At 39.5% G+C, this 27,962-nt stretch overlaps 2 protein-coding genes across 5 annotated transcripts in view; one reads left to right on the forward strand and one right to left on the reverse strand.

Annotated features, from left to right (window-relative positions):
* The window catches only part of VPS37A (VPS37A subunit of ESCRT-I), a 46,770-nt gene extending 40,093 nt beyond the window's left edge, over positions 1-6,677 (reverse strand). The window contains exon 1 of one of the 3 annotated variants that reach the window (XM_004452082.5): positions 6,426-6,650. In XM_004452082.5, coding sequence (XP_004452139.1) covers positions 6,426-6,550 — 125 coding nt within the window. In that variant the 5' untranslated portion in view covers positions 6,551-6,650. Of the gene's footprint in view, positions 1-6,425 lie in introns of all 3 variants that reach the window. The other 2 variants (XM_004452081.4, XM_058289969.2) reach the window with 2 other exon arrangements.
* A 124-nt stretch (positions 6,678-6,801) lies between these two features.
* On the forward strand, positions 6,802-26,947 carry CNOT7 (CCR4-NOT transcription complex subunit 7). 2 transcript variants are annotated; one of them, XM_058289970.2, is made up of 7 exons: positions 6,802-7,003; positions 8,502-8,712; positions 10,785-10,978; positions 18,045-18,206; positions 21,198-21,342; positions 23,606-23,716; positions 25,320-26,947. In XM_058289970.2, the coding sequence occupies exons 2-7, from the start codon at positions 8,596-8,598 to the stop codon at positions 25,446-25,448; spliced, it is 858 nt and encodes a 285-aa protein (XP_058145953.1). In that variant the 5' UTR covers positions 6,802-7,003; positions 8,502-8,595; the 3' UTR covers positions 25,449-26,947. The 2 variants fall into 2 exon arrangements, with proteins under 2 accessions (XP_058145953.1, XP_058145954.1); XM_058289971.2 differs by lacking the exon at positions 6,802-7,003 and adding an exon at positions 7,075-7,505.
* Positions 26,948-27,962: the final 1,015 nt, after the last annotated feature.

Here is a 27,962-nt window from a genome sequence, read left to right on the forward strand (position 1 = left end):
CTTGTAGTACAAAACGGATGGCAAACTGGTGCAATGCCGGGGGGGAGCAGTCCAGCAAAAGAAAAGAGAACCTTTCAGCTGCAAGCAAACGTTGCTATGTGGGAATTGTTGCCAGATCTTTCTATTTTAAAAGGAAAGTTAGAAATTTGAATATTTTAATATAAAATCTTGATTTTTAAATGTTGGCAAATGTTTTAGTTCCTGAGACTGCTCAAAGCAATACCATGGCTTAAGCAGTGAGTATTTATTCATTTATGGTTGGAGTCCAGGCAAATGTCCAAATCAAGGCATCATCAAGGTGATGGCTCCTTCCTGATGACCAGCTGCCAGCAATCCTTGGCTCCTCTGCCACACTAGGAACACAACGGTGCCTGCTGGTCTCTCCCTTCTCTTCTAGGTTTCTTTGCTTTCAGCTTCTTGCTTCCATGACACGCTCTCTCTCTGTATTCATTCCATTTTTATAAAGGACTCCAGTAACAGGATTAAAACCCATCCTGAATGAGGTAGATCACACCTTAACTGAAGTAGCCTCATCAAAAAGCCCTACTTACAAGGAGTCCACACTGCACAGGTCAAAACACACACATCCTGTCATTTCAAGTTTGTCAAGCAGCCAAGCTTGAGTCCTTATGAGCTGAAAGTGAAATCAGTAGAAAAATATGGAATTTAGCTTACTCAGAAACCCATGAGTTGGGGGGAGAACTTCTTTTAATTGTGAGGAATTAAACTTAACAGTTATAGGGGAGAGAAGTATGTAAACTCAAAGCTACCCAAATAGTAATCCTTCTTTATCACCTTTTACTTAAGGGGATCAGCCCCTCCCAAGTATAAGAACTTCTGCATTCATGTTAACAATATTCAATTACATAATTCTGGTGCTGGCTGCACTGCCAGTTAATGGCACTCTTTTATCTCCTGGCCCCTGCCTACTTCAGAGTTCGTTTCATTAAGACCTTTTATTAGTTGTAATGGGGGGGGGGGTAATTCTGAGAAACATAGTAACTCCCAAATTAAGATTTTCTTATTGAAAATAAAATAAAAACAGCACCAGAATTATCATGTAATGAATATTATGAACATGAATGCAGAAGTTCTTATACTTGGGAGGGGTTGATCGCCCTAAATAAAAGGTAGTAAAGAAGGATTACTATTTGTGTAGGTTTGAATTTACATAGCTAATTACAAATAATAATTATTACTCATAACATAGCTCCAGGTTGTTATTTTAGACACAAGGAAATAAAATAAAGAAGCTCACTAACTTTAAAGAGTGAAACTTGGATAGTTAAGAGTCATTGTTATGATTATCAGTTTTTAATATTTTCTGATTGTGGGCACAGTGCAGGGAAACACTTACTTCTGAAGAACTTTATAATATTGGGATTAGTAAGTATATCCGTAGGGTATTTTCAACTTCAAGTAATAGAAAATGAGCCTAGAAGTAGCTTAAACAGCTACTTCTGAGGGTTTTCTTGGTTTTGTTTTATTTTTTCTTAATCTTACACAAGCCCAGAGGCAGGGAGGCTCTAAAGTTGGCTATTTTAGTAGTACAACTCTATCATGAATCTAGGTGCTTTCCATCTCGCGACTCCACCACAGACAATCGTCAGCCTTATCTTCGTTTGGGTTCAAGCAGTTCCAGATGTCCTATGTAGGACTACAATATCCAAATCACAAGAGAAGATTTCCATCCAGACATCTCTTTTTATGATGGAGAAAAATGTTTTAGCAGCAGACTTTCTAACTTCTGTTCACCAGGATTAGGTCAAGAGTCCTGCTTCCTACAGAAGAATGGCCGCTGCCCTTCAGCTCCTCCTTAGGAATAAGGTGAACACTGGGGGCGGGGGAGTAGAAGCAGGTTAGTAAAGGGAAAGGGAAGACCTGGTCTCAGCGGAAGCCCCAGCAGAAAACACGCCCACCAGACCACACGGCGGCAGACCACGTGGCCATGAGACCCACCTGGAAACCTCCTAAGAGAAGGCTGCCAGGAAGATCCCACGAGACCTGGCCATGAGATCCCATTTGGAACTCTTTCTGCGGTCAAGGCAAAGCCTCAGGTACCTTCAATAAAACCTCACCATTAGCCCCTAGAACTAACAGGCAGGGCAACTAATCAACAGTAAATAGCTGGGGCTGCTCCCCAACATTATGGGGGGGGGGAGAGGAAAGGCTTTAAAAAGGCCTGACCTGGGATCCCTGCACACACCTCACTCTGCAGCATGCCCGCATCCATGTCTAGGAGTGTGCACTCTTCCCCTTTTTCTTAATAACTCTTTACTCCCTTGCCTACTCTAAGCAATGGGAACGAGACCATCACCAGTGGTTAAACAAATCAGTATGCACTCACTGGGTTGAAAGAGCCAGTGAGTACTTGGTCTCTAAGAGGGGGAAACTCAAACAAAAACAGGGGCTCTTCCAAGATGCCAGAGAAATGGACTTGAAATGACATTGAACTGTGTCTGAAAGAGTAAAGTAGAAGAGACAGCAGAATTAGTTGTACTCCTGTCCATAAAGTTGAGAATTTTGTGGTTAAAATTGAATACTGTGAAGTTTGTTACTTAGAAGGTGGAATATATTACTTGAGCCCAGTCTCTGTAACTTTGTTTCCACTTTCATAACAAACTTAATCAAGGTATTATGCTCTGGTAACACACTTTTTTTTTTTTGTCATCTATGAAAGGTTCCTGTTTGGTTTGCCCTACCAATGAGACTAAAATGAGGGAACACATCTAAGAGGCCTAAATAAAGATATTAGAGATTAAGAATTTCTTTGGCTAACTAAAAAAAGTTTTTACATCTATTAGAGGAAGGAAACTAAAAGACTGTTACCTGAGGTAGAATTATCAATTTTATAAGGTGTTTAAAAAAGTAAACAGTTGGAAAAAAGAGAGTAGGAAGTAGAAGAGAACTGAGGAGCAGAAGGCTTATTTGTCAAGAAGAGCTATTGATCTCACATTTGGAGAAGGGATAAAGTACTAAACATGAGGGAGATGGGCAGCATGTAACAAGATATTGATTTTCATAATCTAGGCATCAAAATAGCGCTTGAAACATTTTTTTCACTTATGCAGAGCATATTTTCAGAATAATCAATCATGGTGTCTTTCTGCACAAAAATCTTTAAGTACAAATTGTATTATGAATTTGGCTCCTCAGCAACATATTGCCAGATAGCTCTATCACTGTACTGACATAACACTTTCACCAGATAGCTTATTTAATGGCATTAGTTAAAAGGGTGGACTTCATAAGAATGGGTAGATGGCATGTTTTCTAGCAACATACCATTCCTAGAAAACCTGAAGCTCATTACCTACTTAAATGTCTCCAGAATTATCAAAGTATAATTTGTAAATATAAAATAGTTCAATTAAATAAAACTGTTAGGTGTTTTCATGATAGAACTTAAAAGGAATCAAGCAAATGAATATGTTTATAACAGTATAAAAAATGTAGATAATGCCACATGTCCAATTTTAGGTCCATAATTCCTGGCTAAAAAAAACAACATATAAAATGGGGGAAGCTGACTTGGCTCAACAGATAGAGCATCCGCCTACCGCATGGAAGGTCCACGGTTCAAACCCAGGGCCTCCTTGACCCATGTGGAGCTGGCCCATGCGCAGAGCTGACGCGCACAAGGAGGGCCGTACCACGCAGGGGTGTCCCCCGCCTAGGGGAGCCCCACACGTAAGGAGTGCACCCCATAAGGAGAGCCATCCCCCGCGAAAAAAGTGCAGCCTGCCCAGGAGTGGTGGCTGCACACATGGAGAGCTGAAGTAGCAAGATGACGCAACAAAAAGAGACACAGATTTCTGGGCCACTGACAAGAACAGAAGCGGACACAGAAGAACGCACAGCAAATGGACACAAAGAGCAGACAACTGGGGGGAGGGGAAGGGGAGAGAAATAAATTAAATAAATTAATTAAAAATAAAATAAAAATGGGTCCTTTTAGCATTTGACTTAAGATATTTAACGATCATTTAAACCAATTCCAGAACTCCTCAAATTAAGTATTCCTGATTTAAAATATTATCTTCTTTGGGAGACAAAAATAAATAAATTTCAGATAAATCACTTTCCTTATTTACTAGCCTTAGCAGCAAAGAACTTTGGAATATTTCAAAAATTCAACTCCAAATCTCAAGAATAAAGCTTTTCTGATAATATTTAATAGCATATAATAAAGGCTAAAAAGCAATTCATTCCAAAGGAGTGGTTCTAAAAAATGTCTTGGCAATAATAGTACCAGTACATTATAGACTTCCAATGTGACAACTTCCACGGGAACAAACTTTTTTCATTTTTATTAAAAATGAATCATCTTATTTTATAAGCATACCTTGTAAGAGCAGCCCTACAAGTTAGTACATAACTTGATTTAGAAGATTGACTTGTAAGAACTTCGTGAATGTTTTTCAAAAAGAGAGCTACCAATAAAACAAATAATCTGCTAATCTTGTTATTAATAGATACCACATATTTTTAACTCTTAAAAGTTCTGAACAAGCAGAACCAATTGAGACAAAGAACCAAGAACCTCTTAAATTCAGTCAGCAATAGGTCTCATTTAACCAAACTGATTTCACAATGGATTTTTATTTTAAAAATGTATTTGAGCAGAACAGGTGCAGCTGAGTGGTTGAGCACCTGCTTTGGACATATGAGGTCCCGAATTCAATTCCCAGGACCTCCCAAAATATGTATTTAATTTAAAATTATTTTATATTATAAGATAATAGACTTGCTTAGAAAAAAATTAATAACAGATAAAATGGCCCCTAACAGTTTGCTCAAAAGAAATTATTCAATTTTATTATCTCATAGGATATATATTTTATATGCATGAAAAGAATATTTTAAAAAGGGCTGAGCGCTTTTCTCTGGTCTATTTACTTCCTTGCATTTCTTATGATTACTGAAAGAAAGCTATTAGTATTTTCAACCAACATTACTAAGAATCCTAACTGAAAAACAAAGTTAGTGTTCCTTTAAGAATGAATAAAAGTTATGATACAGTCATAAAATGGAGTATTACTCAGCAATAATAAAGAATGAACTCTCAGTACAACATAGATTAATCTCCACGCTGGTTCAAGCCTCTTGTGGATTAAAGCAAACCATTCCTGTGCCTGTAAACGCCTTGTTCACGGGACCCTTTGATGAGATTCACTTTTGATGAGGCTGCTTCAGTTAAGGCCCTTTGATTAGATTGCAGGACCCAAGGCAGGTCTTAATCCTTTTTACTGGAGTATTTTTTAAACAGGAATTAAAGCCAGAGGCACAGAGAAAAAAGACCGCAGGGACAGAGAAGCCCCCAGAAGGTGAAATCAACAAACTCAGGGAAGAGAAAAGCCACAGACAGAGCAGCCTTAAGCAGAACTAGCCAGGAGGCCAGGAGGCCTGGAGGGGAGAAATGAGGCAACACCGCGAAGTCCTACTATGTGCCTGATGACCACAGCTGAGCTCCAGGTGCGCCTGGAGAAGACATTCCAGCAGGGCTGCCGCTGTGCCTTGTGGCGTGGCAGGAGTCCAGGGCTGCCAGCAGCCGACCTTTGGTGAGACAGCATCTCTGTTGATGCCTTGATCTGGATATTTTCACAGCCTCAGAACTGCAGGATTTTAACTTAGTAACTTCCCTTTGTTAAAAAAAAGGGGGGGGGCATAGGACTGAATGACGTTGACATCTTTACACTAAATATATGCTGCGAAACTTAAACACACTTGCATAATTCATATAAATTGAAAAAAAAAAAAAAAGAGCCATAATTTTTGAAAACCATTAGAGGTCACACACGTCCGCACCTAACAGTCTGCAGAAAACCAGTTTCCGGTCAAAACGGTTGAAATAAATTGAATTACGAAAGATTTCTAATCTGACCATGCGGGGAACAAGAAACCCATCGGGTGAGAAGAGACAACAATCAGGAGGAGAGTCCGGCAGCACTCGGGAGTGGCGACAGGAATAACCAACAGTGGGAAAGGCACGTGGGCGGGCGACTGCCGGATGGGGCCAGGCCGCGGGGATGGGGCCGGACTCGGAGCCCCAAGAGGGGCGAGCGCGGCATTCTCAGGCTGCAGAACGCACTGCTGGAAACTCTGGCTTCCCTTTCCCTGAATACGCGCCACTCTGTGAAAGTAGATTCGTCTCGGCTTTTCTCTTTAGCCAAGTACAGAAGGTAACGACTGCCACCAAGGCTCACAGGCGGGGCAAAGGAAAGGTGAGCGAGGAAGCGGGGACAGCGGTCACGGACTAGGGGAGGTGACGGTGGCCGGCGACGGCTCAGGAGCGAGGGCAGGGACGAGGCGCCGGGGCCGGAAGCGGGGAGGGGCCGGCGGCGCCGAGGGGCTCGGCGCGCTCAGGGCCGGCCCGCCCTCCCGCCCTCCGGCTTCCCGCAGCCGGGGAGGCAGCGACCGGTCACCTGGCGTGCGCGCTCCGGAGGGACTCGACGAGGCGCTGCTTCTGCTGCTGCAGGCTGGTGAGGCCGCCGGGCGCCCCGGCTGCCGAGGACGAGGCGCTCTTGGCCAGGGGGAAGAGCCAGCTCATCCTCCTCAGGCCCGGCCCGAGGCCCTGAGGCGCGCGCGGAGCTCGGGGTCCCAGCGCCGGCGGCCCGTCCCCGCCCAGCAAGCCCGCCGGGGAGGCCCGGCGCCCAGGCTCCGGCTGCGGGATCTGCCGCGCGGCCCCGCCGCCGCCGCCGCCGCCGCCCGAAGCCGCCCCGCCGAGCGCGCGGCCCGCGTCAGCCGCCTCGGCCTCGGGTCCGGCGCGCCCCGCCCCTCCGCGGGCCCCGCCCCCTCGGCGTGCGCGTCATCACCGAGCGCCCGCGCCAGGACGTGCGCAGAGCGACGGCGCAGCGCGGTGCGTCGCGGCTCCGGCTCCCCTTTCCCGCTTGCTGGGCGAGAGGCGTCTATGGGGCGCCCGCTACCGCCGCCGTCGCCGCTGCCGCCGGGTGCTGTCTCTATGGCGAGGAGGAGGAGGAGGAGCGCGAGCTCAGCGACACAAGTAGTTCTTGCGTCTGCCGCAGGCGGGAGGGGGGGACGCGGGTCGGGGAAGTAGAAGGGGGTCGGGAACGCGGAGCCTGAGAGGCGCACGATGGCGCCAGCTGGGGAGCGCCTACGGGAGGGAAGGACTAGGCGGCGGGTGGGCGGGGGGAGGGTAAAGAGGTTGAGGGTCTGTCCCGGGGGTGGCGCGAAGTGATGACGTCAAGGCTTTGTACCTGGGACTTCGATGTTGTGGGGCGGAAATTGGGAGTGGAGGGCGGTGGCCTACATCCTCCGATCCTCGGATGCCTTCACGCAGCGGTGCTTGGCAGCCAATCTGGCTCCAGTAAATGATCGTTATCACCTTCGCGCAGTCTCCCTGCCAGGGAAGAGGTTATCTAGGACTTGAATGCCTCTCTCTGTCCTTTCCTTTCTCTGGGAGCCTGCGGTACAGAGATGCTACCGCCTGTAATGAGAAAGCCTCTGGTTCCTCTTCCGGGCTTCTGGAACTGCGGTAGAGAGAGGTGGAGGAAAGCTATGTTACGCTAATAAGTCTTTCGTGTGTGTGTGTGTGTGTTAGTGTGTTACGCTAATAAGTCTTTCGTGTGTGTGTGTGTGTGTGTGTGTGTGTCCCGCTGGTTGGGGAGGTGGTTGGGTTTTAAAGGAGCGATCCCCTGGATCTCCTTGTTTTCTTAAAGCAGAAGAACTCGAGCTTGCATTTGTGACTGCAGAGTTCAGAATGGGTCATAATACCGTCTTCTTTCACGCTTGTTATGTTTTGTTTTGTTTTTTCCAAACTTGATTGAAAAATGAAGTTTTTGGCATTTCCCCGCCCCAAAATCTGTATCGGCACCGTTATGTACCATTAACTCTATGTTTATGGACCAGAAACGTGAGATGTGCGTATGGTCACCAGAAAAAATTAAAATGCTCCAATTTTTAGAGCATTAGAAAGACAAAATGTAAAATGCAGTCGCTATTGCCTTCTTTGTTCCATCTGCAGTTACTGACATCTAGACAATTTCTGTGGCTGGTACTTATTTCTCAGAAAGAGGTTGTTTTAAGAAAAAAAAAATTTTTTTTTTAAATTTTTGCCCCCTCTCATCTTGCTTGAATAATTACCAGTAAAAAAGTTTCTAATCAGGTCAGATTTCAGGTGTTCTGTTAATGAGGAATAAAGGCAAACACTACCTTAGCTCTGATAATATTAGCAAAATTTTATTTAGAGGGTGAATTAAATTTGGAGTCATCATCAGTAAAGGGGAAGTATTAAAAATGTGATTAGTATGTACAATGCTATTTTTAAATGACACCCAGATTAGAACTAGGAAACCTGGGTGTAGTCCTGATTTTTTTCTGCAGATTAGCTGTATGACCTTGGACAAGTTGCTTCTTAAACTTTGATTTTCTTAAGAATCAAGGACCTTGAATGAATGATACTTGAATCTCTACCAGCTCCATTATTCTATGATTCTGATTTTTGATATAGCTGGTTTCTATTTTGGCTTTTATTTTTACAGGTACACAAATAAAGGATAAAGTATTTTATGAAACTAATCTCCAATCAAGTATAACATTTGATGCTTGGCATCTAGACTCCCTTGTGCCCTCACTATGCCAGCAGCAACTGTAGATCATAGCCAAAGAATTTGTGAAGTTTGGGCTTGCAACCTGGATGAAGAGATGAAGAAAATTCGTCAGGTTATCCGAAAATATAATTACGTTGCTATGGTATGCCCATAACCAAATCTTTAAAATAACTCTTATAAAAGGAGAATTGAAGTTTTTTAAAAATGTCTTGAACTCTGCCCTTCTGGTTGATTTTTAGGGACTAATTTAATCATGAAGAGAAAAATTTTATCAACGTCCACTAGGAACATAATTGTAATTCACAGGTTGGGTTTATTATTTCATTGCAGGGAGGGAAAATCTTTACCATAGGGAAGCAGAGCCACTTGAGTAAAAGGGTGTTAGGACTTTTAGGATTGGGACTTGTGTCACATGACTTTAGGGAGTGTATAGGGAAGAAAGACTTTGCTCTGGGTTGGATGCCATCAGAGAGTGGGGATAAGTTTATGATTGGGTATCTTAATAGGTTTTCTCTAGAAGGAGAGAAGAGTAGAAAAAGGCTAAACCTGTAAAGTAGCAGCAGTCACTCATACTAGCCATATTTGGGGGTGTTTGGTCATTTTTGTGGTTTGGACAATGTTTGGTTTTGTCTGAGTTCAGACATGATTATAGAACACTTTGTCTGATGTTGAGGTCTGCAAAATGGTTTATGTTCAATGGAAGAACAGTAGGGCCTAGCTATTAGTGTCAGCTCAGCACCTCACAGCACCAAGGCCTAGCTGATAGTACCAGACCAATTACTGGATGCTAGGAACTCCTGGCTGTCAATCACAAACAAAAAACGCAGCCAGGGAAACATTCTTAGTCTGTATTTTTTTAAAAATTGTCGCTGAAGTTCCACAAACACACTACTGTTTCAGTAGCTCTGCGTTGCGCGTGCTATCAGGTCTGTCCATCCTGCTCCTACGCAGGTAATTATATATCTTCGGGACTGTTGTGCCTTATGTATCTTTACTAGACTGTTAGAGTCGTAAAGCTTGAGGCTGGCGCCTGAAGCGTTCTCTCCTCTTCCAATACCTAGCATAACATAGCATCCAATAAAGTGGTGGTTGAGTCGGACCCATTTATAGTAGTTTTAATTGCCTTACTGTTACATAGTGGCTTCAGATTTACTTTCTATTCTTAGCTAGCCCTAATTTGAATTCTAATTCTGTACTGATACATCATTTTCTCAGTAATTTTAATACAAAAAAATAAATCTCTTTTCTTTAGGGAGGGACATGTTAAAATACGAAGATTTGTGTGTATGTAGATAACATTCTATTACATAAAGGTATATGTACCCATAATAGAGTTGAGTTGTTTTATTCATTGAAAATTTATAGTGACCGTTTATTTCTCAGATGATAAGGAATGTCAGGATTAGAGACTAGGTAACATCCTACAGGAATGAGTGGGGTGGCATGAAATTCTTGGCAACATGCTTTCTGTGGAATACAGAGAGAGTACTGTTTTAGTTGAAGAAATTAAGAAGTCTAATAATGCTTAAATAGGGGGTTTTGGTGCACAAATAAACCTTTTCTCAGAAACGGTTGGAAAGTGTAATGCATTTTCTGCTCTGCTTTTTTAACCAGTTATTTAAAAAACTTTGTCTTAACATAGAACCCTGTGAACATAGTTTCATATACCCCTTGAGGGGGGACATGAGTTGAAGCTTTTTCCTCTCCCTTAGGTATGGAGTACTTGGTTGTACTTAATCATGTGTGTCTTATACATAGTGCTTTTTATTGATAAAATACGTACGAAAAAGTCTTGCTGGGGAGTGCATATAGCTCAAGTGGTTAATTGCCTGCTTCCCATGTGTGAGGCCCTGGGTTCAGTCCCTAGTACCTCCTAAAAACAAAACAAAAAACACCAACCCTCATTGGGGAACAGATGTAGCTCAGTAGTTGAGTACCCACTTTCCATGTATGAGGTCCTGGGTTCAATCCCTGGTATCTCCTTAAAAAAACCTACAAAAAATCATGAAATTCATATTTTAAAAATCTTTATTTTGTGATTCTAAAAAGTAAGTCTCTTCCTAGTTGGAATTTTTAAAAAGCTACCTTGTAATTAAATGTGCTTGTATCAAATAGCATTTTGACTTACACCAAAAAATTATTCATTTATTCTGGGAATTTGTGGGTTGTAGTTGGACTGTTTGGTAAATAATGAATCTTCAACCTGTTTTACAGGACACCGAGTTTCCAGGTGTGGTTGCAAGGCCCATTGGAGAGTTCCGGAGCAATGCTGACTATCAGTACCAGCTCTTGCGGTGTAATGTGGACTTGTTAAAGATAATTCAGCTAGGACTGACATTTATGAATGAGCAAGGAGAATACCCTCCAGGGACTTCAACATGGCAGTTTAATTTTAAATTTAATTTGACGTAAGTGGGAAATAAATACACCCAAACTTTTTTCCTTAGTTTCATTTCAGGACCCGACTTCCCTCAAGTATAGTGAAATTGTAATTGAATTTGGTGTAGTTATCCTGGTAAACCTAAAATTGCAAAAGGTTGGGATTCTTTTTTATCCCAGGTCCAAAATGGGATATGGGATAAAGAAGACTACTTTAAACTCAAATAATTTGCATTTTATATGTCTTGTTTTAAAAGTATGGCTAATGCTTTTTTCAGATTTAGAAAATGTTGGGGATTGGAAATGTTTATTGATAGAAAAATAATTTTATGTCAATTTTACTTGCAAAGTTTTTATGTTGCAATTTGAAATATATATTTTTTTGTTGTGATATTTGCTTTTATGAATAGATCTTGTTGCAGCCACACTTCAGTTTATGAATCGATTATATTTCAGAGGTGGTAAAATACTTCTTAAAAACTTGGTTGAATTTTCCTTTCAAAGCTATGTTGTATAGTGGTTGTAGTTCCCAAGTCAGTCCACAAAACCTCTTTGAAATTAGATACAGGAGAAGTAATAGGATCCTTGAGCCTTCTGTTTCACACACTTCTGCCAGAATCTGAATTCTGGCCCAAGCCCTAGGTCTAATCCAGCTTCCTTAGTTATAATACTTCCATATCAATGGTTGGAAGAATCAGACAGCTGAGGGATGTTTAGAGAGTTTTGGGGCAAGGGCAGGTTGTTTATAAACTAACCTAGGGAAGTAAAATTTTAGGTATGTTATAATATTGCACTTCCCTTGTTCTTGTGTGACGTGATTCAGCATCTAGGAAATGAAGCTATAGGAGCATGAATGACAGAGACGATGTAGGAACCTCCCATTCTTTGTTATGTGCTATTTAGCACATAAAATCTAATGAAGAGCAGGCTGATGATTTTAGGGGGTGGAATTGTCAGTAGTACAGTAGTTTGGCTTATAATTGGGTTGTGTTTAGCCTGACTTTTATTTTACTGTGCAGAGTTTAATAATATACCATCCAGAGCCTTGTAAAGTGTAAACAGTACTCATCTCCATTCAAATGATGATGCCCTTTAATCAGTACTTCAGCTCTGAAACACTGAAACAACTGCCTTCTATCCTTTTTCCAAATGATAGCCCTTTCCTTTAATTAGTTCTGTATCATTTCATTTGTGCCATGTTTTTTTTCTCTAAGCTAATCATTAGAACATTCTTTGTTACTTGTGATCGCAGTACATGGGGGAGGGGGCGACCCACCAGGGTCTCAGATTTGGTAAAATGAACTGTTTCTCTTTTTCTAGAAATATCTTTGTTCTCATAGCAACTGCTGGGTTAGTACCATTTTTTGAAGACTTTTTTTTTTCTTATATAAAGAGGACAACTGCAGTTTTACCACCAAAGTACAAAGTTTTAGTGTCTTGGGAAATATTTGAGGAAAAGAATATAATTTTAAAGCATAGTTTAAATAGAAAAGTCAATTAGAGGATAGAACCAGTACTGTATAACATGGAGAGCGCACCGTGAATAGAGCCTTAGGAATTTTAAAGAAAGGTGAAATTGTTTTTTTCATCAACTGCCTTGTACTAGGCAGTAGGAATATACAGCTCCAGAAAGATGGTTATGGTCATTATAACAGTGTTCCCATAATGCTTTTGTCTGCTCTCTATCCCCAGAGTCCAAAATCAAACTTAAATACTGAATCAATGTATGGGAATTCTCTCCACACTGAATTTGGATTTGATATATACATGAAAATTGAAGTAGAATATTGATGAGCTCTGAAGAGGAGAAGAAAGCTATGGACAGAATTATACTGACAAGTCAAACAGGATGAGAAATAATTGAAAAAACAAAGGCTGTCAGATTTGATGATCACACTAAATCTTGATATTTGAGGGAGTCATTTTCATAGGGTGGTAGAGATTATAGGGGATTGAGGATTCCGTGATACCTCATTTAAGGAAAATGATAGTGAAATGAAAAGGAAATGAGTACAATGGAATAGAAGAGACAACAAAATCAAATGGAGGGTGATTTTATTTTTTGTTTTACAGATTATGCACAGTTGTATTTAAAAAGTGCAATTGTCAGTTGCAGGCTGTTGAGAATGGATTTAAAATGTTGATACATTTAATGAATCTTAAGAATCAAGGTGGAATGACATCTAAGGCACTGGTAGAGATTAGCTTTGGTGATGAGAGATCTTTTGAGTGTAAAGGGAAAAAATCTTAAGATTCATGGGTAGGTATAAACATAGGTATGTTGATGATTTCGTATTTCTTTGTAAAGTAAATATAGAGTTAGGCCATGTACTGAAATTGTAGAGGGAACAAATAGTATTGAAAGCTTAAAGAAAGAGGGCTGAAATTCTGCTTTGAGTGTGAAGAAGTCAGAAGATTTAAAAAAGTGTGAAAAAGATATGCCAAACTGAGTCCAGGGCCAGCTTAAAAATGAACATCTGAATTTATAATCGACCAGATCTTTACTATTTCAATATAAGTTTCTTCAGCTTTTCTTGAGAGGGAGAATGGAAAGGGTGAAAGTGAGATATTAGAACAGATTTGAAGCAACAGTGACAATAAGTTAAGGGAGTGCACTAATATTTCAGGAATACTATTTGTAAAAGGAATCTAAGGTATATAACAGATACTATGTAATAGGGCAAGAGAGAAGCTAGCATGATTAAAACAAGAATGGGTAAGTGTAATAATTAAGTTTGTGGTATCAGAAGAAAAGTTCCAAGTTCAGAAGTCAGATTTGGCACGGTGTTTTGTCATTCATTTACTGTGTTGAACAGAATTTAAGAATTGACCATTTTGATGCTGACTGTTGGACATGAATGTATGAAGTCATGAAAGGCGTAATAATTTCTTATGTGTGAAATGGACATTGCTGAGGATGGTAATTAAGTGGCCATATGGCATGGGGGTAGGGGATGCGATCAAAGTTTTTTGAACCATGACGTTGGAATTTCGGGAATAGACAGTAGATAGTGGTGGTTTGGACTTCAGATTGTGAGTATTAGAGAAAAGATATTGAACTGTACCAGGCCTAAAGAGTTCTGAATTTTCTCTCTTCCTTTCTGTCATTGAATTTGAGAAATGAAAAATGATGGTGCCACCTCAGTGAACGATAGAGGGAAATAAGATGCCCTGAGTCAGTTTACTGTTTAGCTGAGGAGACAGAAGTTAAAAAATAGGTTTTCATTAATGACATGGAATCTTATTTCCTGTGGAACAGACAGTGAACTTCATGAAGGAAAAGATGAACAAATATTCTGGTCCTAGTATTCTGAATATTGTGTTGGTAGATAATTGTGACTTTCAAACTCTTTATTTTGGCTAATTGCCTGGCTTATCTAATACTTTCAGGACGATACCCAGTAGACAAACAGCTTATTTGAAAGGCTGCAAACTAGAAAACAGGGAAATCATTTGATGCTTTTAGTAGAAATGTAACTTGGTGAATACTGATGGTAGGTCACAATCTACCTTTGTTTATGGTGGATGACATTAAAATTCTTTGTGGTAAATGGCTAACGAAGGTATTTTACATAAATAACCTAAATTATTTAGAGCACATGGCCCTCTGCACATGTCCTGTTTTGAAGCTAGGAACTGTTCACTTTCAAGTTTTTCCTGGCTCTTTGCTAAGATTTTTAAAGAGGGTGGTTTATGGGGAAGTGGAACCGAGGTAGCTGAAGCGATTGAGTGCCTCCCACATTGGAGGTCCCAGGATCAGTTCCTGGTGCCTCCTAAAGACGAGAAGAGAAAGACAAGTAGACACAGAGAGCACACAGTGAATGGACACAGAACAGACAGCAAGTGCTAACAACGGGGCAGAGGGGGGTGGTAAATAAATTAAATCTTAAAAAAAAAAAAGGGCAGTTTATGGGATGGGTATCTTTTCGTGTTAAAGCCTAATTCAGTTGTGAGGGAAATTTAGCTGAATGTAGTTTTTATAATAATTTTATTGTTTTGACCTGGAGTAGACCTCATAAAGCATCATGGTATCCAAATATTACTTTGATAATTATTTAGAACCTTTGAGTTGACAGATTACTTTGAAAATTGTCTACTTTAGAAAGGCTTGGTTATACCTGGCCCAGAATTTTTCTTTTACTAATTTGAGGATTTTTCTTTTAAATGATTTAATTCGAGATGTGTGTCTAAATCTTCTATAATACTTCTTTCACAACTAATTGCCATAAATCCTATAAGGCAGCGTTGTAGAATGTAGTATTTAGTGTTTCCTTCCCAAATTTATTTTGGTTATAGGAAGGATCTCCATAATTTTTTGTGTATTATTTTTTCTCATTATATAAAAGGGATCAGATGTAGCTCAGTGGTTGAGTGCCGGCTTCTCATGTACAAGGTACTAGGTTCAATTCCTGGTATCTCCTTTAAAAATGATTTATATTTATGTATTTAAATGTCTATAACCTATAAATGTGTATATATTTATATTTATGTTTGTATGTCATATATATATATCTATGTAGAGAAATTAAAATTTGTTGACTCCTATACTTTATACAACAAAATCATATTGCCTATTATTTTACTTATTTCACACTAACTTAGTGTATCCCTGAAGTCTTCATAGTTTTGGTTTTGGTTTTGACTTTTTTTAACAATTGTCTGATATTCTTTTGCATGGTGTGTTCTAAGACTGAAATCAGTCCATTATTGGTAGATGTTTTGGTTTTTACCAATTTTTCAGTATTAAAAAGAGTGGTACATTGACCTTCCTTTTAGTAATCTGATTATTTCCACGAGTTCTATCCCCTTTGGATAAAAAAGTAGCTCTCTACTTTTTTGGAAAACCCTTTTTTTAGAGATTTGTATATGGCTTTCATTCACATTCATTTATTAGGCCATTTTGCTGCCTTTAACTTCAGTAGTTGTTTTATCTTTGGTGTTGGGAGAGGTTACATAACTGTTTCATTACTGTTCTAAACAGACTGTTCTTATAATTGATAAGCCAAACCAGCACCCACAGCAATTCTTATACATGGCTAAATGATATTTTAACTATATTTTGAGATTAGTATATTTTAATATTTTTCTGCATTTGCTAAGGATTTTGAGAGTGTAGAAGGCAAGATGGAAAGATTTAAAATCATGAAATGGATACTTTAGGAAAGAGAACAGTCTTGATTTGGAGAATTGAGTCATAACAATTATGAAATTCCCCTTACCACAGGAAGTTTCCTTCATCCTTTTTGGAGATTTAGCTAACCTGCATGGTGTTTCCAACTTTATCTTTCTAATGAGTTTGGTATTATAAAGCATGAAATTGATTCCAAATTGTAAAATATTTCATCCATCAGAATTTAGATGGAAGTACATTAAGATATTTGAATCATGGTAAATGAACTATGCAGAAAAAAAGAAAGAAGAATCTATACCTACATGTATCTTTGTTTACCTACATCACTTTTATGAAACACATGGGATACTCATCCAGGTGTCTCTCCTGGGGATTGTGATTCAATAGGTCTGACTGTGGATCTGGAAATACATTTTGGCAAGCTCTTTGTGTGGTCAGTATCTTTAGGCAAGTTGGAGAAATGCTGGTGTATAAATAGCACAACACTCACAATTGTGTTTAGTTCATTTATATGCTTTTTCTGGTGACATTGAACAAAAAGACAAAATTGCCTTCTTGAAGCTTACGTTCTGATTGGGAGAGAGTGAAAGTGAATCAAAGTAGAAGTAAAGCAAGCATATGCCCTCAAATATCGTGAGGCTGGAGAGAGAATATGTTAGTCTTTGGTTATTTAGTTGCTGAAGCATGCCTTTCAGTGTGCACGTCTTAACCTGCCAAATGAGAGTCTAGTTGTTAAAAGTAAGTATTTTTTAGTACAGTAAGGCCAGTGTTACCTGTGTTCAACTGAGGAGATTTGTGTTGGATTTATTCAGGTATGCTAGTTAAGGCACCTTATTGAGTGATTTTCACAGGGGAACATTTGACTAAAAGTGATTCTTGTGTACATTTCTGTATTGAAATATTTCAGTTCCCAGCTTTCTTAGTTTTCAAGATACTTAGAAGCAAATTGATTGCCCTGGAATAAACCTTCAGAGTACTTTTTGGTCCAAGTGAAAGTTCCTTTTGGATTAATTAGTTTTGATAAAACTTTTTTATCCAGAATTTTCTTATTTGCTCAATTGTGAAAACTTGCGTATCTTACAATTTTAAAAAGTAAATTTTAAAAAAGTTCAATCCAAAGGCCACTTTACAGCATCCTTTTCATTTGTTCTCAAAAACATACATCTGCATGTTGATATTTATTTAATACTTAATTTTTGGATCCCTGTGTATTTGTGCTTGGAAAATAGAGAAGGCTTTCTTTTTGGCCTAAGTGAAATCTTTGAGGATTAGTTTATATTTAGATGTCTTGGCTTGATTTGGGAACACAATCTTCCAGGATTAGGATTGTTGGGAGAATAAATTGCTATTACAGCGGAGTCCTTAATTGTAAACAGTTTACTGCTATTGGAGCCATTTGAAAGGCTTATCATTTGTGAGAGGAGGCACCTCCTTTTTCTTTAAGATGGAATGTAGTTTAACTCAGCCGTGTCAGACGTTTTCCAGCTGGCCTCCTTCCTGGTGCTGCCGGGGGCGTGGGCGCATGGGGGCATGGGCGCTGGAGCCAGGCACTCGCAGGTGCAGCTGCATCGGGCAGCATTAAAATGCCTGCTGGCCTGAGCGCCGCACACAGGAGCTTAGCTGCTGTTCTGTGGTGCTAGGCCTGGTGAGTAAAGGACCTTTTTTCACACCTGGTTACATTTATTACTCTGTGAAAGATGAATGGAATTGAGTTGAGAGTAAAGAGCAAAGTCTTACCAGTAGGCTTTTCAAAATCGCTATTTACTGTTGGAATACTTTTCTGAAAAAACGGCTTTTCTATTTAAATGGCATTTCTCTTGCTTATATGTAGATTGCCGTAGCGGTTTTACCCAAGCCAGCCCACTTTCCCTGTTTGTTCCTGGCGCTGGAGTTTTAGACGTAAGCGGGAGGACAGCTGTTTGAAGGATGGCGCTTTTGAATGTGGCCTTTCTCTTTCCTGCCAGGGAGGACATGTATGCCCAGGACTCCATCGAGCTACTGACAACGTCTGGTATCCAGTTTAAGAAGCACGAAGAGGAAGGAATTGAGACCCAGTACTTTGCAGAGCTTCTTATGACGTCTGGAGTCGTCCTCTGTGAAGGGGTCAAATGGTTATCATTTCACAGGTAAAAAGAGTGGATCAAAACGGCATTTGCCTCACTGTCTCCTACCTCCTTGCCACTTGCTTGGGTCACTGAATCGGCAAGTTCAGGTTTAGTTCTAGAAAAAACTGATGCCACGTAGCTGTCTCCCAGTAAGAGGCTAATGTTGGTCCCCTTACAGGCTAATTTATCTACCTTATGTCAGGTACTGTGAGAGCCTAGGGATTGAGCTGGGACAGAAATGATTAAATCGTTTTCCTCATGGAGCTTATATTCTGGTGGGGGTAGACAGGCAATTTTTTTACATGATAAAATTTGTAGTTTGTTAGATAGTGATTAACGAGTGCTATGGAGAAAAATAAAATAGCAAAGGTGGCTAGGGAGTGTTAAGAGTGAGCATGTGTGTGGATACTTGTATAAATAAAGGGGGTCTTCGGGGAGGGCATCACTGAGGAGGAATACCTTGTAGGATTGTTGTAATGATCAGTAATGCATTTAAAGGACCTATAAAACTGCTTTGCACACAGTACATTCTCAGTTAGGTGATAATTTTAATTTCCTTACAGTATAATTGTAAAATAAAACTGGATTGTTGACAAACTTCTAGAAAGGAAATTAGTTATATTTTGTAAAAACAGACTTCCAGGTTAGAGAAAGTTTTCCTCTCTAGGTAAAATTAAACTGGCAGTCTAGGAACTAAAAGTGGCCTTGTGAATGGTTTATTTATTTTCCACCTCTGGCCTGTTGAATGATTATAGTGAAGAACATTCCTGTTTGAAACTTTGCTCTAGTGCTAAATGGTAGTGTTTTTTTTTTTAAGATTTATTTATTTATTTCTCTCCCCTTCCCCCTCCACCCCCGTTGTCTGTTCTGTATCTATTTGCTGCGTCGTCTTTGTCCGCTTCTGTTGTTGTCAGCGGCACAGGAACCTGTGTTTCTTTTTGTTGCATCATCTTGTTGTGTCAGCTCTCTGTGTGTGTGGCACCATTCCTGGGCAGGCTACACTTTCTTTCGCACTGGGCGGCTCTCCTTACGGGACGCACTCCTTGTACGTGGGGCTCCCCTACACGGGGACACCCCTGCGTGGCACGGCACTCCTTGCACGCATCAGCGCTGCTCATGGGCCAGCTCCACACACGTCAAGGAGACCCAGGGTTTGAACTGCAGACCTCCCATGTGGTAGATGGATGCCCTAACCACTGGGCTAAGTCTGCCACCTAAATGGTAATTTTTTAATTGGAAGCATTGATCGTATAATTCTCATCTATCATTTCTCTTTTCTTCTTCTTAAACGTGTACCTCAGAAGAAAAGACTTAAGTCTCTCTGTTAACTTGAACATTTTTTGAGTTCCTTTTACATCCTTTGATATTAGATGCAAAAGAACTGGAAATTTTTTCTTGTCCTTTTGCTATATATGACTTGTACTTAACAAAAGAAAACTACTATGAACAAATACTGTGTGCTAGGTACTGGGGTTACTAAGACAGACAAAAATGAGCAGTGGTTCATGTCTTGGAGCTTGGAAATCTAAATTAGACTCCAGTATCTTCAGTATTTGTCAAGGTCTGTTATAAGATTTTATTTTACTAAAGGCCATCAAATATTTTCATATTCTAATGTATTTCTAATAGATAAAGGATAGTTTAAGAAATTCATAAATCCTAAATTCTAATATAGTCATAGTAGAGAGCAAGACTTAATAGTTTTACTAGTAGTAAATAAATACCATATTGACTTTGATTTTAGGTAACTAGCAAAGTTTCTTCCTTGCCAGCCACCAAAAATTTAAAGGGCCTATACCTTGATAATCCTTACTGACCTTCAAGAGTAACTTTTTCTTTTCCTTTTTAAAAATAGAAATAATTATTCTGAACATGGAATACAAATTTTATTTTTATCCTCCAAAAGGCATGTTAATAGCATCTCTCATCAGGTATTTATTGAATTCCAATTATTTTCAAGAAAGAAACGATAGCCTAAAAATGTCACTCCTGCCCTTAAATTAGTAGAGAAAACAATACGTATACTTAAAAGGCAGTACAAGAAAGCAGCTTGTGCTATGTAAGAAATCTCTGGGATTGGGCTCCTCAGGGAAGGCTTGGAGGTCCTTGAAGGAAAGGTGTGTAGGAAAGAGGGGACATGCAATTGCTACATAAGAGGTAGGGAGATGAGAGGATGTAAAACATGGAAGATTTGGGAAGTAGATGTCGCTCAACAGATAGGGCGTCCGCCTACTATATAGGGGGTCCAAGGGTTCAATACCCAGGGCCTCCTGGCTCATGTGGTGAACTGGCCATGTGCAGTGCTGCTGTGCACAGGGAGTGCTGGCTTACGGAAGGATACCCCCACATAAGGGTGCCCCCTGCGCAAGGAGTGGCCCCAGTGCAAGGAGAGCCGCCCTCCTTGAAACTGCAGCCTGCCCAGGAGTGGTGCTGCACACACAGCTGACTCAGCAAGATGATGCAACAAAAAGAGACACAAATCCCCAGTGCCACCTGATGAGAATACAAGGGGACACAGCGAATGGACACAGAGAGCGGACACAGAGAATGGACACAGAGGCGGGGAGTGGAAAATAAATAAATCTTTAAAAAGAAAAAAATGGAAGATTTGCATTACTTTTGCCAGTTCACTTTATGTTTTGACATTATTCTCTGTTTCTATAGCCATTTAAAATTTTTTAAGGCGTCTGCCAGGGTCACTTTGATATTCTTAAAGCGTTCTCTATTCAAGGATCCACAAAGTAGTATTTTAGTGACTGCAGGCTTGGGTTGGTTGTATTGATCTGCATATTGATATCTCTGAGTAATGGAATAAAGTAACAAGTTAACAAGTTCTTAGCCCTGTAAGAAGAAGGTATTTTCCCATTACAACTGAACATTTTTGCTCTGTTTTTGTAGTGTGCATTCTTTTTTGCCTACAATGTGACTCACAGAATTTGTTTCAGAAAAAAACTTTTTTCTCTCTGTGGTATTTATGGGTGCCTCTTGTGTATTCTTTTGTCCTTCTTGTAGTGGTTATGACTTTGGCTATTTAATCAAAATTCTGACCAACTCTAACTTGCCTGAAGAAGAACTCGACTTCTTTGAGATCCTTCGGTTGTTTTTTCCTGTTATTTATGATGTGAAGTACCTCATGAAGAGCTGCAAAAATCTCAAAGTAAGGTTTTGAGTGGAATTACCTTGACTTACACTATTCAGGCTGAGCAGCTGACATAAGATTCTAGAATAGAATGTTGTTTCTAAACCATATTTTTAGGTTTTATATTAAATGCATTTATATTGGCTGACCATCTGATTTGTTTTCTCACATAATTATAGCAAATCCTTTTTCAAAGCTTCAACATATGCCAGAATACGTTTTCAATAAATTTCCAACCTAGAGTCATATTTTTGCCATTGCTTGCCAGATTGGAAATCATGAACCAAGACAGAAATGTGAGGACCAGTCAGGCTCCACCCTCAGGCGCAGAAGCTTAGGTTCTCCCTCTGTCCCAATGTGCACATGACCTGCCTATCCAAGATCAAGTCCGAGGTCACCAGTGGTGTGCAGATGTATTCGGTACTCTGATGAAAAGAGTTTTGCTTAGCCAGGTGGTCTTTTGTTGGTTGTAGTCTTTGGACTACGTTCCCAGAGTTATGTAGCTAGAAGTGCTCTTACCCCTGGCCCCGAGAGGTCGGCCTGTTCGTGGTGTGTGCCGCGGTGAACGTGTAGGCCTGCCTGGACAGTGGCGTACAGCCTGCCAGGGTTCACCGTGTACGTCATGGTTTTTTTACTTCTGACCATTAATTTTTTTCAAAAGAAAAGGTTTTTTCCTGTGTTAATCCAGTACCTAGCACATGAAGGAAAAGTGCTCCTTGGGTTGAGAAGGAGTTCCCCATGGCGGCTCGTCCCCAGAACACGGCCGTTCCGTTTTTTTCAGGTGCATGTATTTAAGCCATAACTAAACAAATACTCAGAGCAGTTGATGACTAGAACCTACGTCGTCTTTATTCGATGAGACCAAGGTTCATTGTTTCCTGCTCCCAGGCTGCCCAGAAGTGCAAGTAAGGTTCTGCTTGGGGCAGCGTAGGGCCTGGAAGAGCGCTTCTCTTCAGCGGGAGGCGCCGACGAGGACGCTGGCCTTTCCACAGGAACTGGCCGCCTGAAGCCATCTTGTGGCCTAAGGTTGTGTGTCTCTAATACAGCACATAGCCAAGGAAGTTTTAGGAAGTGTTTTTCAGGATTGTAGCACCTAAGAGCAGCAGAATTCTGTGTGCTTTGAGGAGACATGCAGCTGTGACTCAAGTGAACCAGCAGTTCCTACTGCTGTGGGAGCTCAGGGGTGCACGCCATGAAAGTGTCGCACGCTGAGAACCCAGCGTCTCCTTGCTTCCTTATCTGGCTTTGGAGATGCTTTCTAAAATTGTCATTGTGCAAATGACGGTTTTCAGGACCAGAGAGCTGAATTACTGCTAGTTATATGTAACTTACTGGAAATTTCTAGGTGTATCAGATAATCTGAAAATGCCCTGAGTGAGCTGCGGTGTTGAACTTCAGGTTAGTGGCAAAGGTGCTTCTTGACCTCTAGTCATGTGTACTGAATGACCCTGTTCTGTTGCTTTCCTAAGCACCTGCTAATGATAGCTCCCTAAGCCTCTTGCTATTTTTAGCACAGAAGCACCTGCTGTTCAGGCTGTTTCAAGCTGTGGTGTAGGATTGGTTTGCTGGTAGAGGCCATAACAGCTTGGAGAAGAATTTGTTTTTTGGTTTTATTTGTTTTTGTTATTGATAATGGTGTTTGTTTCTTTCCTTCTCTTTATTCTCTCCCACCCTTCTTTCCTTTTCCTCTCTCTTATTCCTTCCTTTTTCTTTCATTCATTCTCTTTAAATTGCTTTTTAAATCCCAGATGTTATCAGCACAGGCAGAGCAGCAGAACCTTTTAATGAGTTATATATAAGAACATGCTTTTTTTTTTTCTTTTTAAGTAATAAAACCAGAGTTAACACATTTAGTGAATTCTTAATGATTTGATTACTCAAAATGGCTTTGTTTTGTAAAAATTATTTAGATGCTATTTTGAGTTAGGTTACTGTACTGGCCCTTTCATTTTATAATTGATTGGTGGGTAGACCATGAATGTACTTGATGATTGTTACCCTGTTTATGATCTGCATCCCCCACATGTTTAGGTTTTAGGGAAATGATTTGCCTGCTACATACCTTTAAGCATAATGAAGACAAATTTTCCCAGTTAGGATCTCATTTCTGTTAAATTATAGACTGCCCCCACAGTTAACAAATATATCAGTAATTCCCATTTTCTGTTGTTTCCCTGTCTCATAAGGGCCATGCTTGCATACTAAGGTTTGCTTATATTTTGGTCATAAATTCCGGTGTTGCAGTGTTTCTCTCTTGACGGCTCCTTTTGCTTTCTCCTAGGGTGGCTTGCAGGAAGTAGCCGAGCAGTTAGAGCTTGAGCGGATAGGACCGCAGCATCAGGCAGGATCTGACTCATTGCTTACAGGAATGGCCTTTTTCAAAATGAGAGAAGTATGAAGACATCAGTGCCTTTTTCCCAGTTGGTTTTTAGGTTGAGAGAATTAAAAGCCTGATCTCTGGCCAAAGTTTCTTGGCAATAAATACCTATTAAGTGAAGATAAAATTAGAGGTACCACATAAGTCCCATTACTGTACTTGAATGCAAGTTTTCGAGGGTATCATCTTGGAATGTAGTTTAGAAGGAAATGGAATAAGTTCTCCATGGAATCAAAACCTTGAAATTTTGATGTGTGTCTAGCCATATTATTTCTTAGATGAGAAAATGGAGGCCCGAGGCTGGCAACTTTTATCCAGGATCACACAGAGTAAACCCCAGTGTGGTAACTCCGGAGGCCTTTCTACCACGTTAGTGCCACTCCACCACGAGGGCTTCCCCCAGCATTGCCTTCTCAGGCATTAAACTGCCGGTAAAGTTAGTATTTACCCATGCCATTCTTCAGTGTTCTGATTCCAAATTTGAAGGGTAGAACTCATGCTTTTTCACTAAATTGAGGCTTACCAAGGTCTTGAATTCTAATGGAGTCAAATCGGAAGTAGTAGTTGAATTGAATTCCTATTGGGTGAACCTGCTTAAGTGCCAGAAGGCAGAGATCAGTTCCTCTAAGACGGGTCAGTTAGGGGTGAATGGAAAGTGTAATGTACCCCATTCTACTCTTAAGGTTACATAATTAGGATATGTATAAGTACATTGTGCTATAGGTAAATGTGAAAAGAAGAAAATTAGTTGTGGAAAACTAAATATTTTTTTGCTTGTAAAGTGTTTTTCTTTTTGTAAAATATTTGCTGTGGAATTCTTTTAAGTATATCCTCTCAGACATTTAAAGAGGCTCAGAATGGTTCTGAGCATTTAAAACCTTTACGCAGAATTGTATTAATAAAAACCATAATAACTGTTGCCAAGTGATACTGATTCAAAGGTGACTTGGGCTGTGTCCATTGATGACAAGTAATTATATATGTTTTGTACTTCCCAATGCTATGTTAGAGAATTAAAACAACCTTTTGGATTATGGGCTTTATGTTTTTAGATAACGCCTTCATGGTTAATTAATGGTGGATTCTCTGGCACTGATTGCTCATCTTTATTTTTCTCGACTGCTTCAAGGACACTAATTTAATGTAATTTTTTTTGTTTTGCTGCCCAGAGCATGTTTAATGGTTTCACTATTTTAGCCAGCTTAGCCTTGCACTTAGACTGAAGGCAAGTTACGGTCCCAAACGTTTTTTTTCCCCGTTGGTTGGTTATTTTCATTCATTCTTACACTTGAGTGTTGTTAAACTAATGGAATAAAAGTGTTTGCTGTAATTCCATGATTACGTATTCTTGTAATACTGGTCTAAATGTTAATAGGAAAGACAAAGCATTTATACATTTTTTTCCTTTGATTTCTTTTGAGCTCTTCTCAAGGACATTAGTTTTACTTGCTGAAGTTAAATTTGTGGCTTCAAATAAACACCATAGAAAAGAGCTCTCATTATTGTTAATGAACAGTCAGTACTTACATTGATAAAATATAAATTACAACTGGTACCTTTTGGTTAAAATTATCTTTTTTTTTTTCTTTTTTTTTTTTTTTCCAAAATTCCTTTTTAGATGTTCTTTGAAGATCATATTGATGATGCCAAATATTGTGGTCATTTGTATGGCCTTGGTTCTGGTTCATCCTATGTACAGAATGGCACAGGGAATGCATATGAAGAGGAAGCCAACAAGCAGTCATGACATGAAATAGCCCTTTCATTTTTATTTTATTCGAGCTTCACACATGCTTGTATATAGGTTTTATCTCTGGTTGAATCCCTTGAACAATAGACAATTCCTTTTTTTTCCTTTCATAGCCCATTTTATTTTCTGCTTTTTAGTACTAAAGATGACCGTTCCTATTGCAGACCTTACTAAGAGAAGCATTCAGATTAAATTTGGCCTTAACATAATACACTTATTAGCAAGCGTGTGTGACAGAGAGTGGGGAAAGCTACATCATAGTGACTATTTTGATAAACTTTACCTACTTGGGGTTGGTTTGTTTTTCCCCTTTCCTAAATTAACTACTAGCACTGACTGTAATTTATTTCCCTGTTTCATGTCTCTCCCTTCCATTCTGCAGGAGTTCTAGCTATTTGAGATTGTGGACCATCAATTTTGCACTTTAGAGCATGACTCTGACTCAGATCCTCTGTTTTATCAGAAATTTTGGTTTTTCTTGCTCTTAGCTGGGAAAGTGACCATCTGCCAACTATACAGTATTTACTTGTTTTTGTCCCATGGAATATATAGCGTATGCATTGTGCAAATGGTTGATTCAGCAAGACTAACATAAAAAAGACGTAGAAACTACTGAGGAGCTTAGTAACTGCTGTTTCTGTACGTAGTGTTTAATCTTCCAAGCACATCTAGTGTCTGTCCATTTCTAATTGGCATGTGTAGGCTGCTCTGTGACTGAAGAATTTTTCAAACCAGCTTTACACCCTTCAGGAAAAAATCTCTTGTGATTGGATTTTGAGTATCTGCCAGGAAACTGGTATCCCAGATGTTGAAGCTGCAGTTATTTTGTGGCAGCACACTTCCCTCGATCTGCTTCCTTTAATTCCATTACTGCTTACCCTTATTTTTCCTTTTTAATTTTATAGCCATGCTTATGATGCTCTTGATTTGTTGATTCCACAAATCAATTTCATTGAAGTCCAAAGATAGCAAATTTTAGGTATATTTTTTATCAAATTAAATTAGAAAACAAAAATTGTGCTTTCATCATTGCTACAAAGATAAATAATGATAGATTTGGTGCAGAACAACAAAATACAATATATATATATATCTATATATATCGTGGATAAAATTACCTGAGGAGTGTAATGCTTGTTTATTTTTTGTGTATATCTTTGCAATCTATTTTATATATATTGACAAAAGAGACTGTGAAATATTTACCATTCAGAGTATGTGACCAGACCAGAGCATGTGTGGGAAGTCTTTGGTAATCATTATCTCTACCTGAAATGATGGACTACAAGTCATGATGTGTGTTATCTGCACTTCAATCAGCAATGTTAGCAAGTCTCCAAGTGTTAGCTACATTGGTTTGTTTCCCTTGTACATTCTTTATTCATATTACAAGCTGTAACTGGGTGGTCCTTTTTAAACAAAACATTATTGCAAAACAGAGGGTGGTATTTGTTTTTAAAGCTTTTGTAAATAAAGGCTTCAGAAATGTTTTCTTACATGTGTTGATGACTGGTGATTTTATTTAGGCATATTTATTATATTTATTTGGTGGATATTGTATTTTTTTTTGTATTTGGGCACCTGAATTGAACTCAGTAACTTTCTTCATTGACTGAAACTAATTACTAGTTTTTTAACTGAAATATCTAAGCCTTCTGCTTTTCAACAGTGTTAGATTATTAACTACATAGTAAGAATTGATTTCTTTCTCTCCTTTCCAGAAGTGCATTTATTCTGAAAGACTTAGAAAATAAGTGCATTTGGTGCAACTTAAAACTTCCTGTTAAAGCTGACATAATATACCAGGATCTGATTGGTTTCTTTTATTCTTCACCTTCTTAAAGAGGAATTATAAAGAATACCTTTTTAATGGCCATTTAGTTGCTGATTTTCATTGCTTATGTCAATTTTGGTTTCTGTCCTCTTAAGTAATAGTATTTTATAACTTCTGTAAGAGGAACAATGTGACCCTTCCCAAATCTGGCTTTTGAAACTATTTCATTTTTTAGTGTTCTTGAGCCACATGTTCTGTAAAATCTACTCCAGCAGGTGGTACAAAATTACAGCGTGCAGGCCCTAAGTAGCTGCTGCCTGTTTTTTGTAAAGCCCATGAGTTGTGAATGGTTTTTAGTTTTTTTAATAGTTAAATTTTATTGGAATGCGGCCACACTCATCATTTACGTACTTTTCATGGTTACTTTAGCACTTCAGTTGGGAAGTTGACTTTTCATGGTTACTTTAGCACTTCGGTTGGGAAGTTGACTTTTCATGGTTACTTTAGCACTTCAGTTGGGAAGTTGACTATTTGCTACAGAAACTGCCTGTGATGCTCTCCTAGTTTTATGTATTACTTGACAGCACTTCTTATGCCATTTTATTATTTTTTTTTTTTTTTCTATCAGCCAGTTCATACCCATCATGTCAAAACACGAAAAGTGCTTTTAAGGCCCAGCGATGTGGGAAATCTTTTACTGAATTGTCTGGTAAAGCATTGTGCTTATTTTTCAGTGA

The sequence above is a fragment of the Dasypus novemcinctus genome, chromosome 29 (genome assembly GCF_030445035.2).
Source record: "Dasypus novemcinctus isolate mDasNov1 chromosome 29, mDasNov1.1.hap2, whole genome shotgun sequence".
NCBI classification, from domain to species: Eukaryota; Metazoa; Chordata; class Mammalia; order Cingulata; family Dasypodidae; genus Dasypus; species Dasypus novemcinctus.

Excerpts from the sequence above, each read along its gene's own strand:
- CNOT7 (XM_058289970.2), top strand. The coding sequence starts at position 8,596 with ATGCCAGCAGCAACTGTAGATCATAGCCAAAGAATTTGTGAAGTTTGG. Across the intron at positions 10,979-18,044 it reads AATTTTAAATTTAATTTGAC|GGAGGACATGTATGCCCAGG; the intron begins GTAAGTGGGAAA and ends CTTTCCTGCCAG. Across the intron at positions 23,717-25,319 it reads CCTTTTTCAAAATGAGAGAA|ATGTTCTTTGAAGATCATAT; the intron begins GTATGAAGACAT and ends ATTCCTTTTTAG.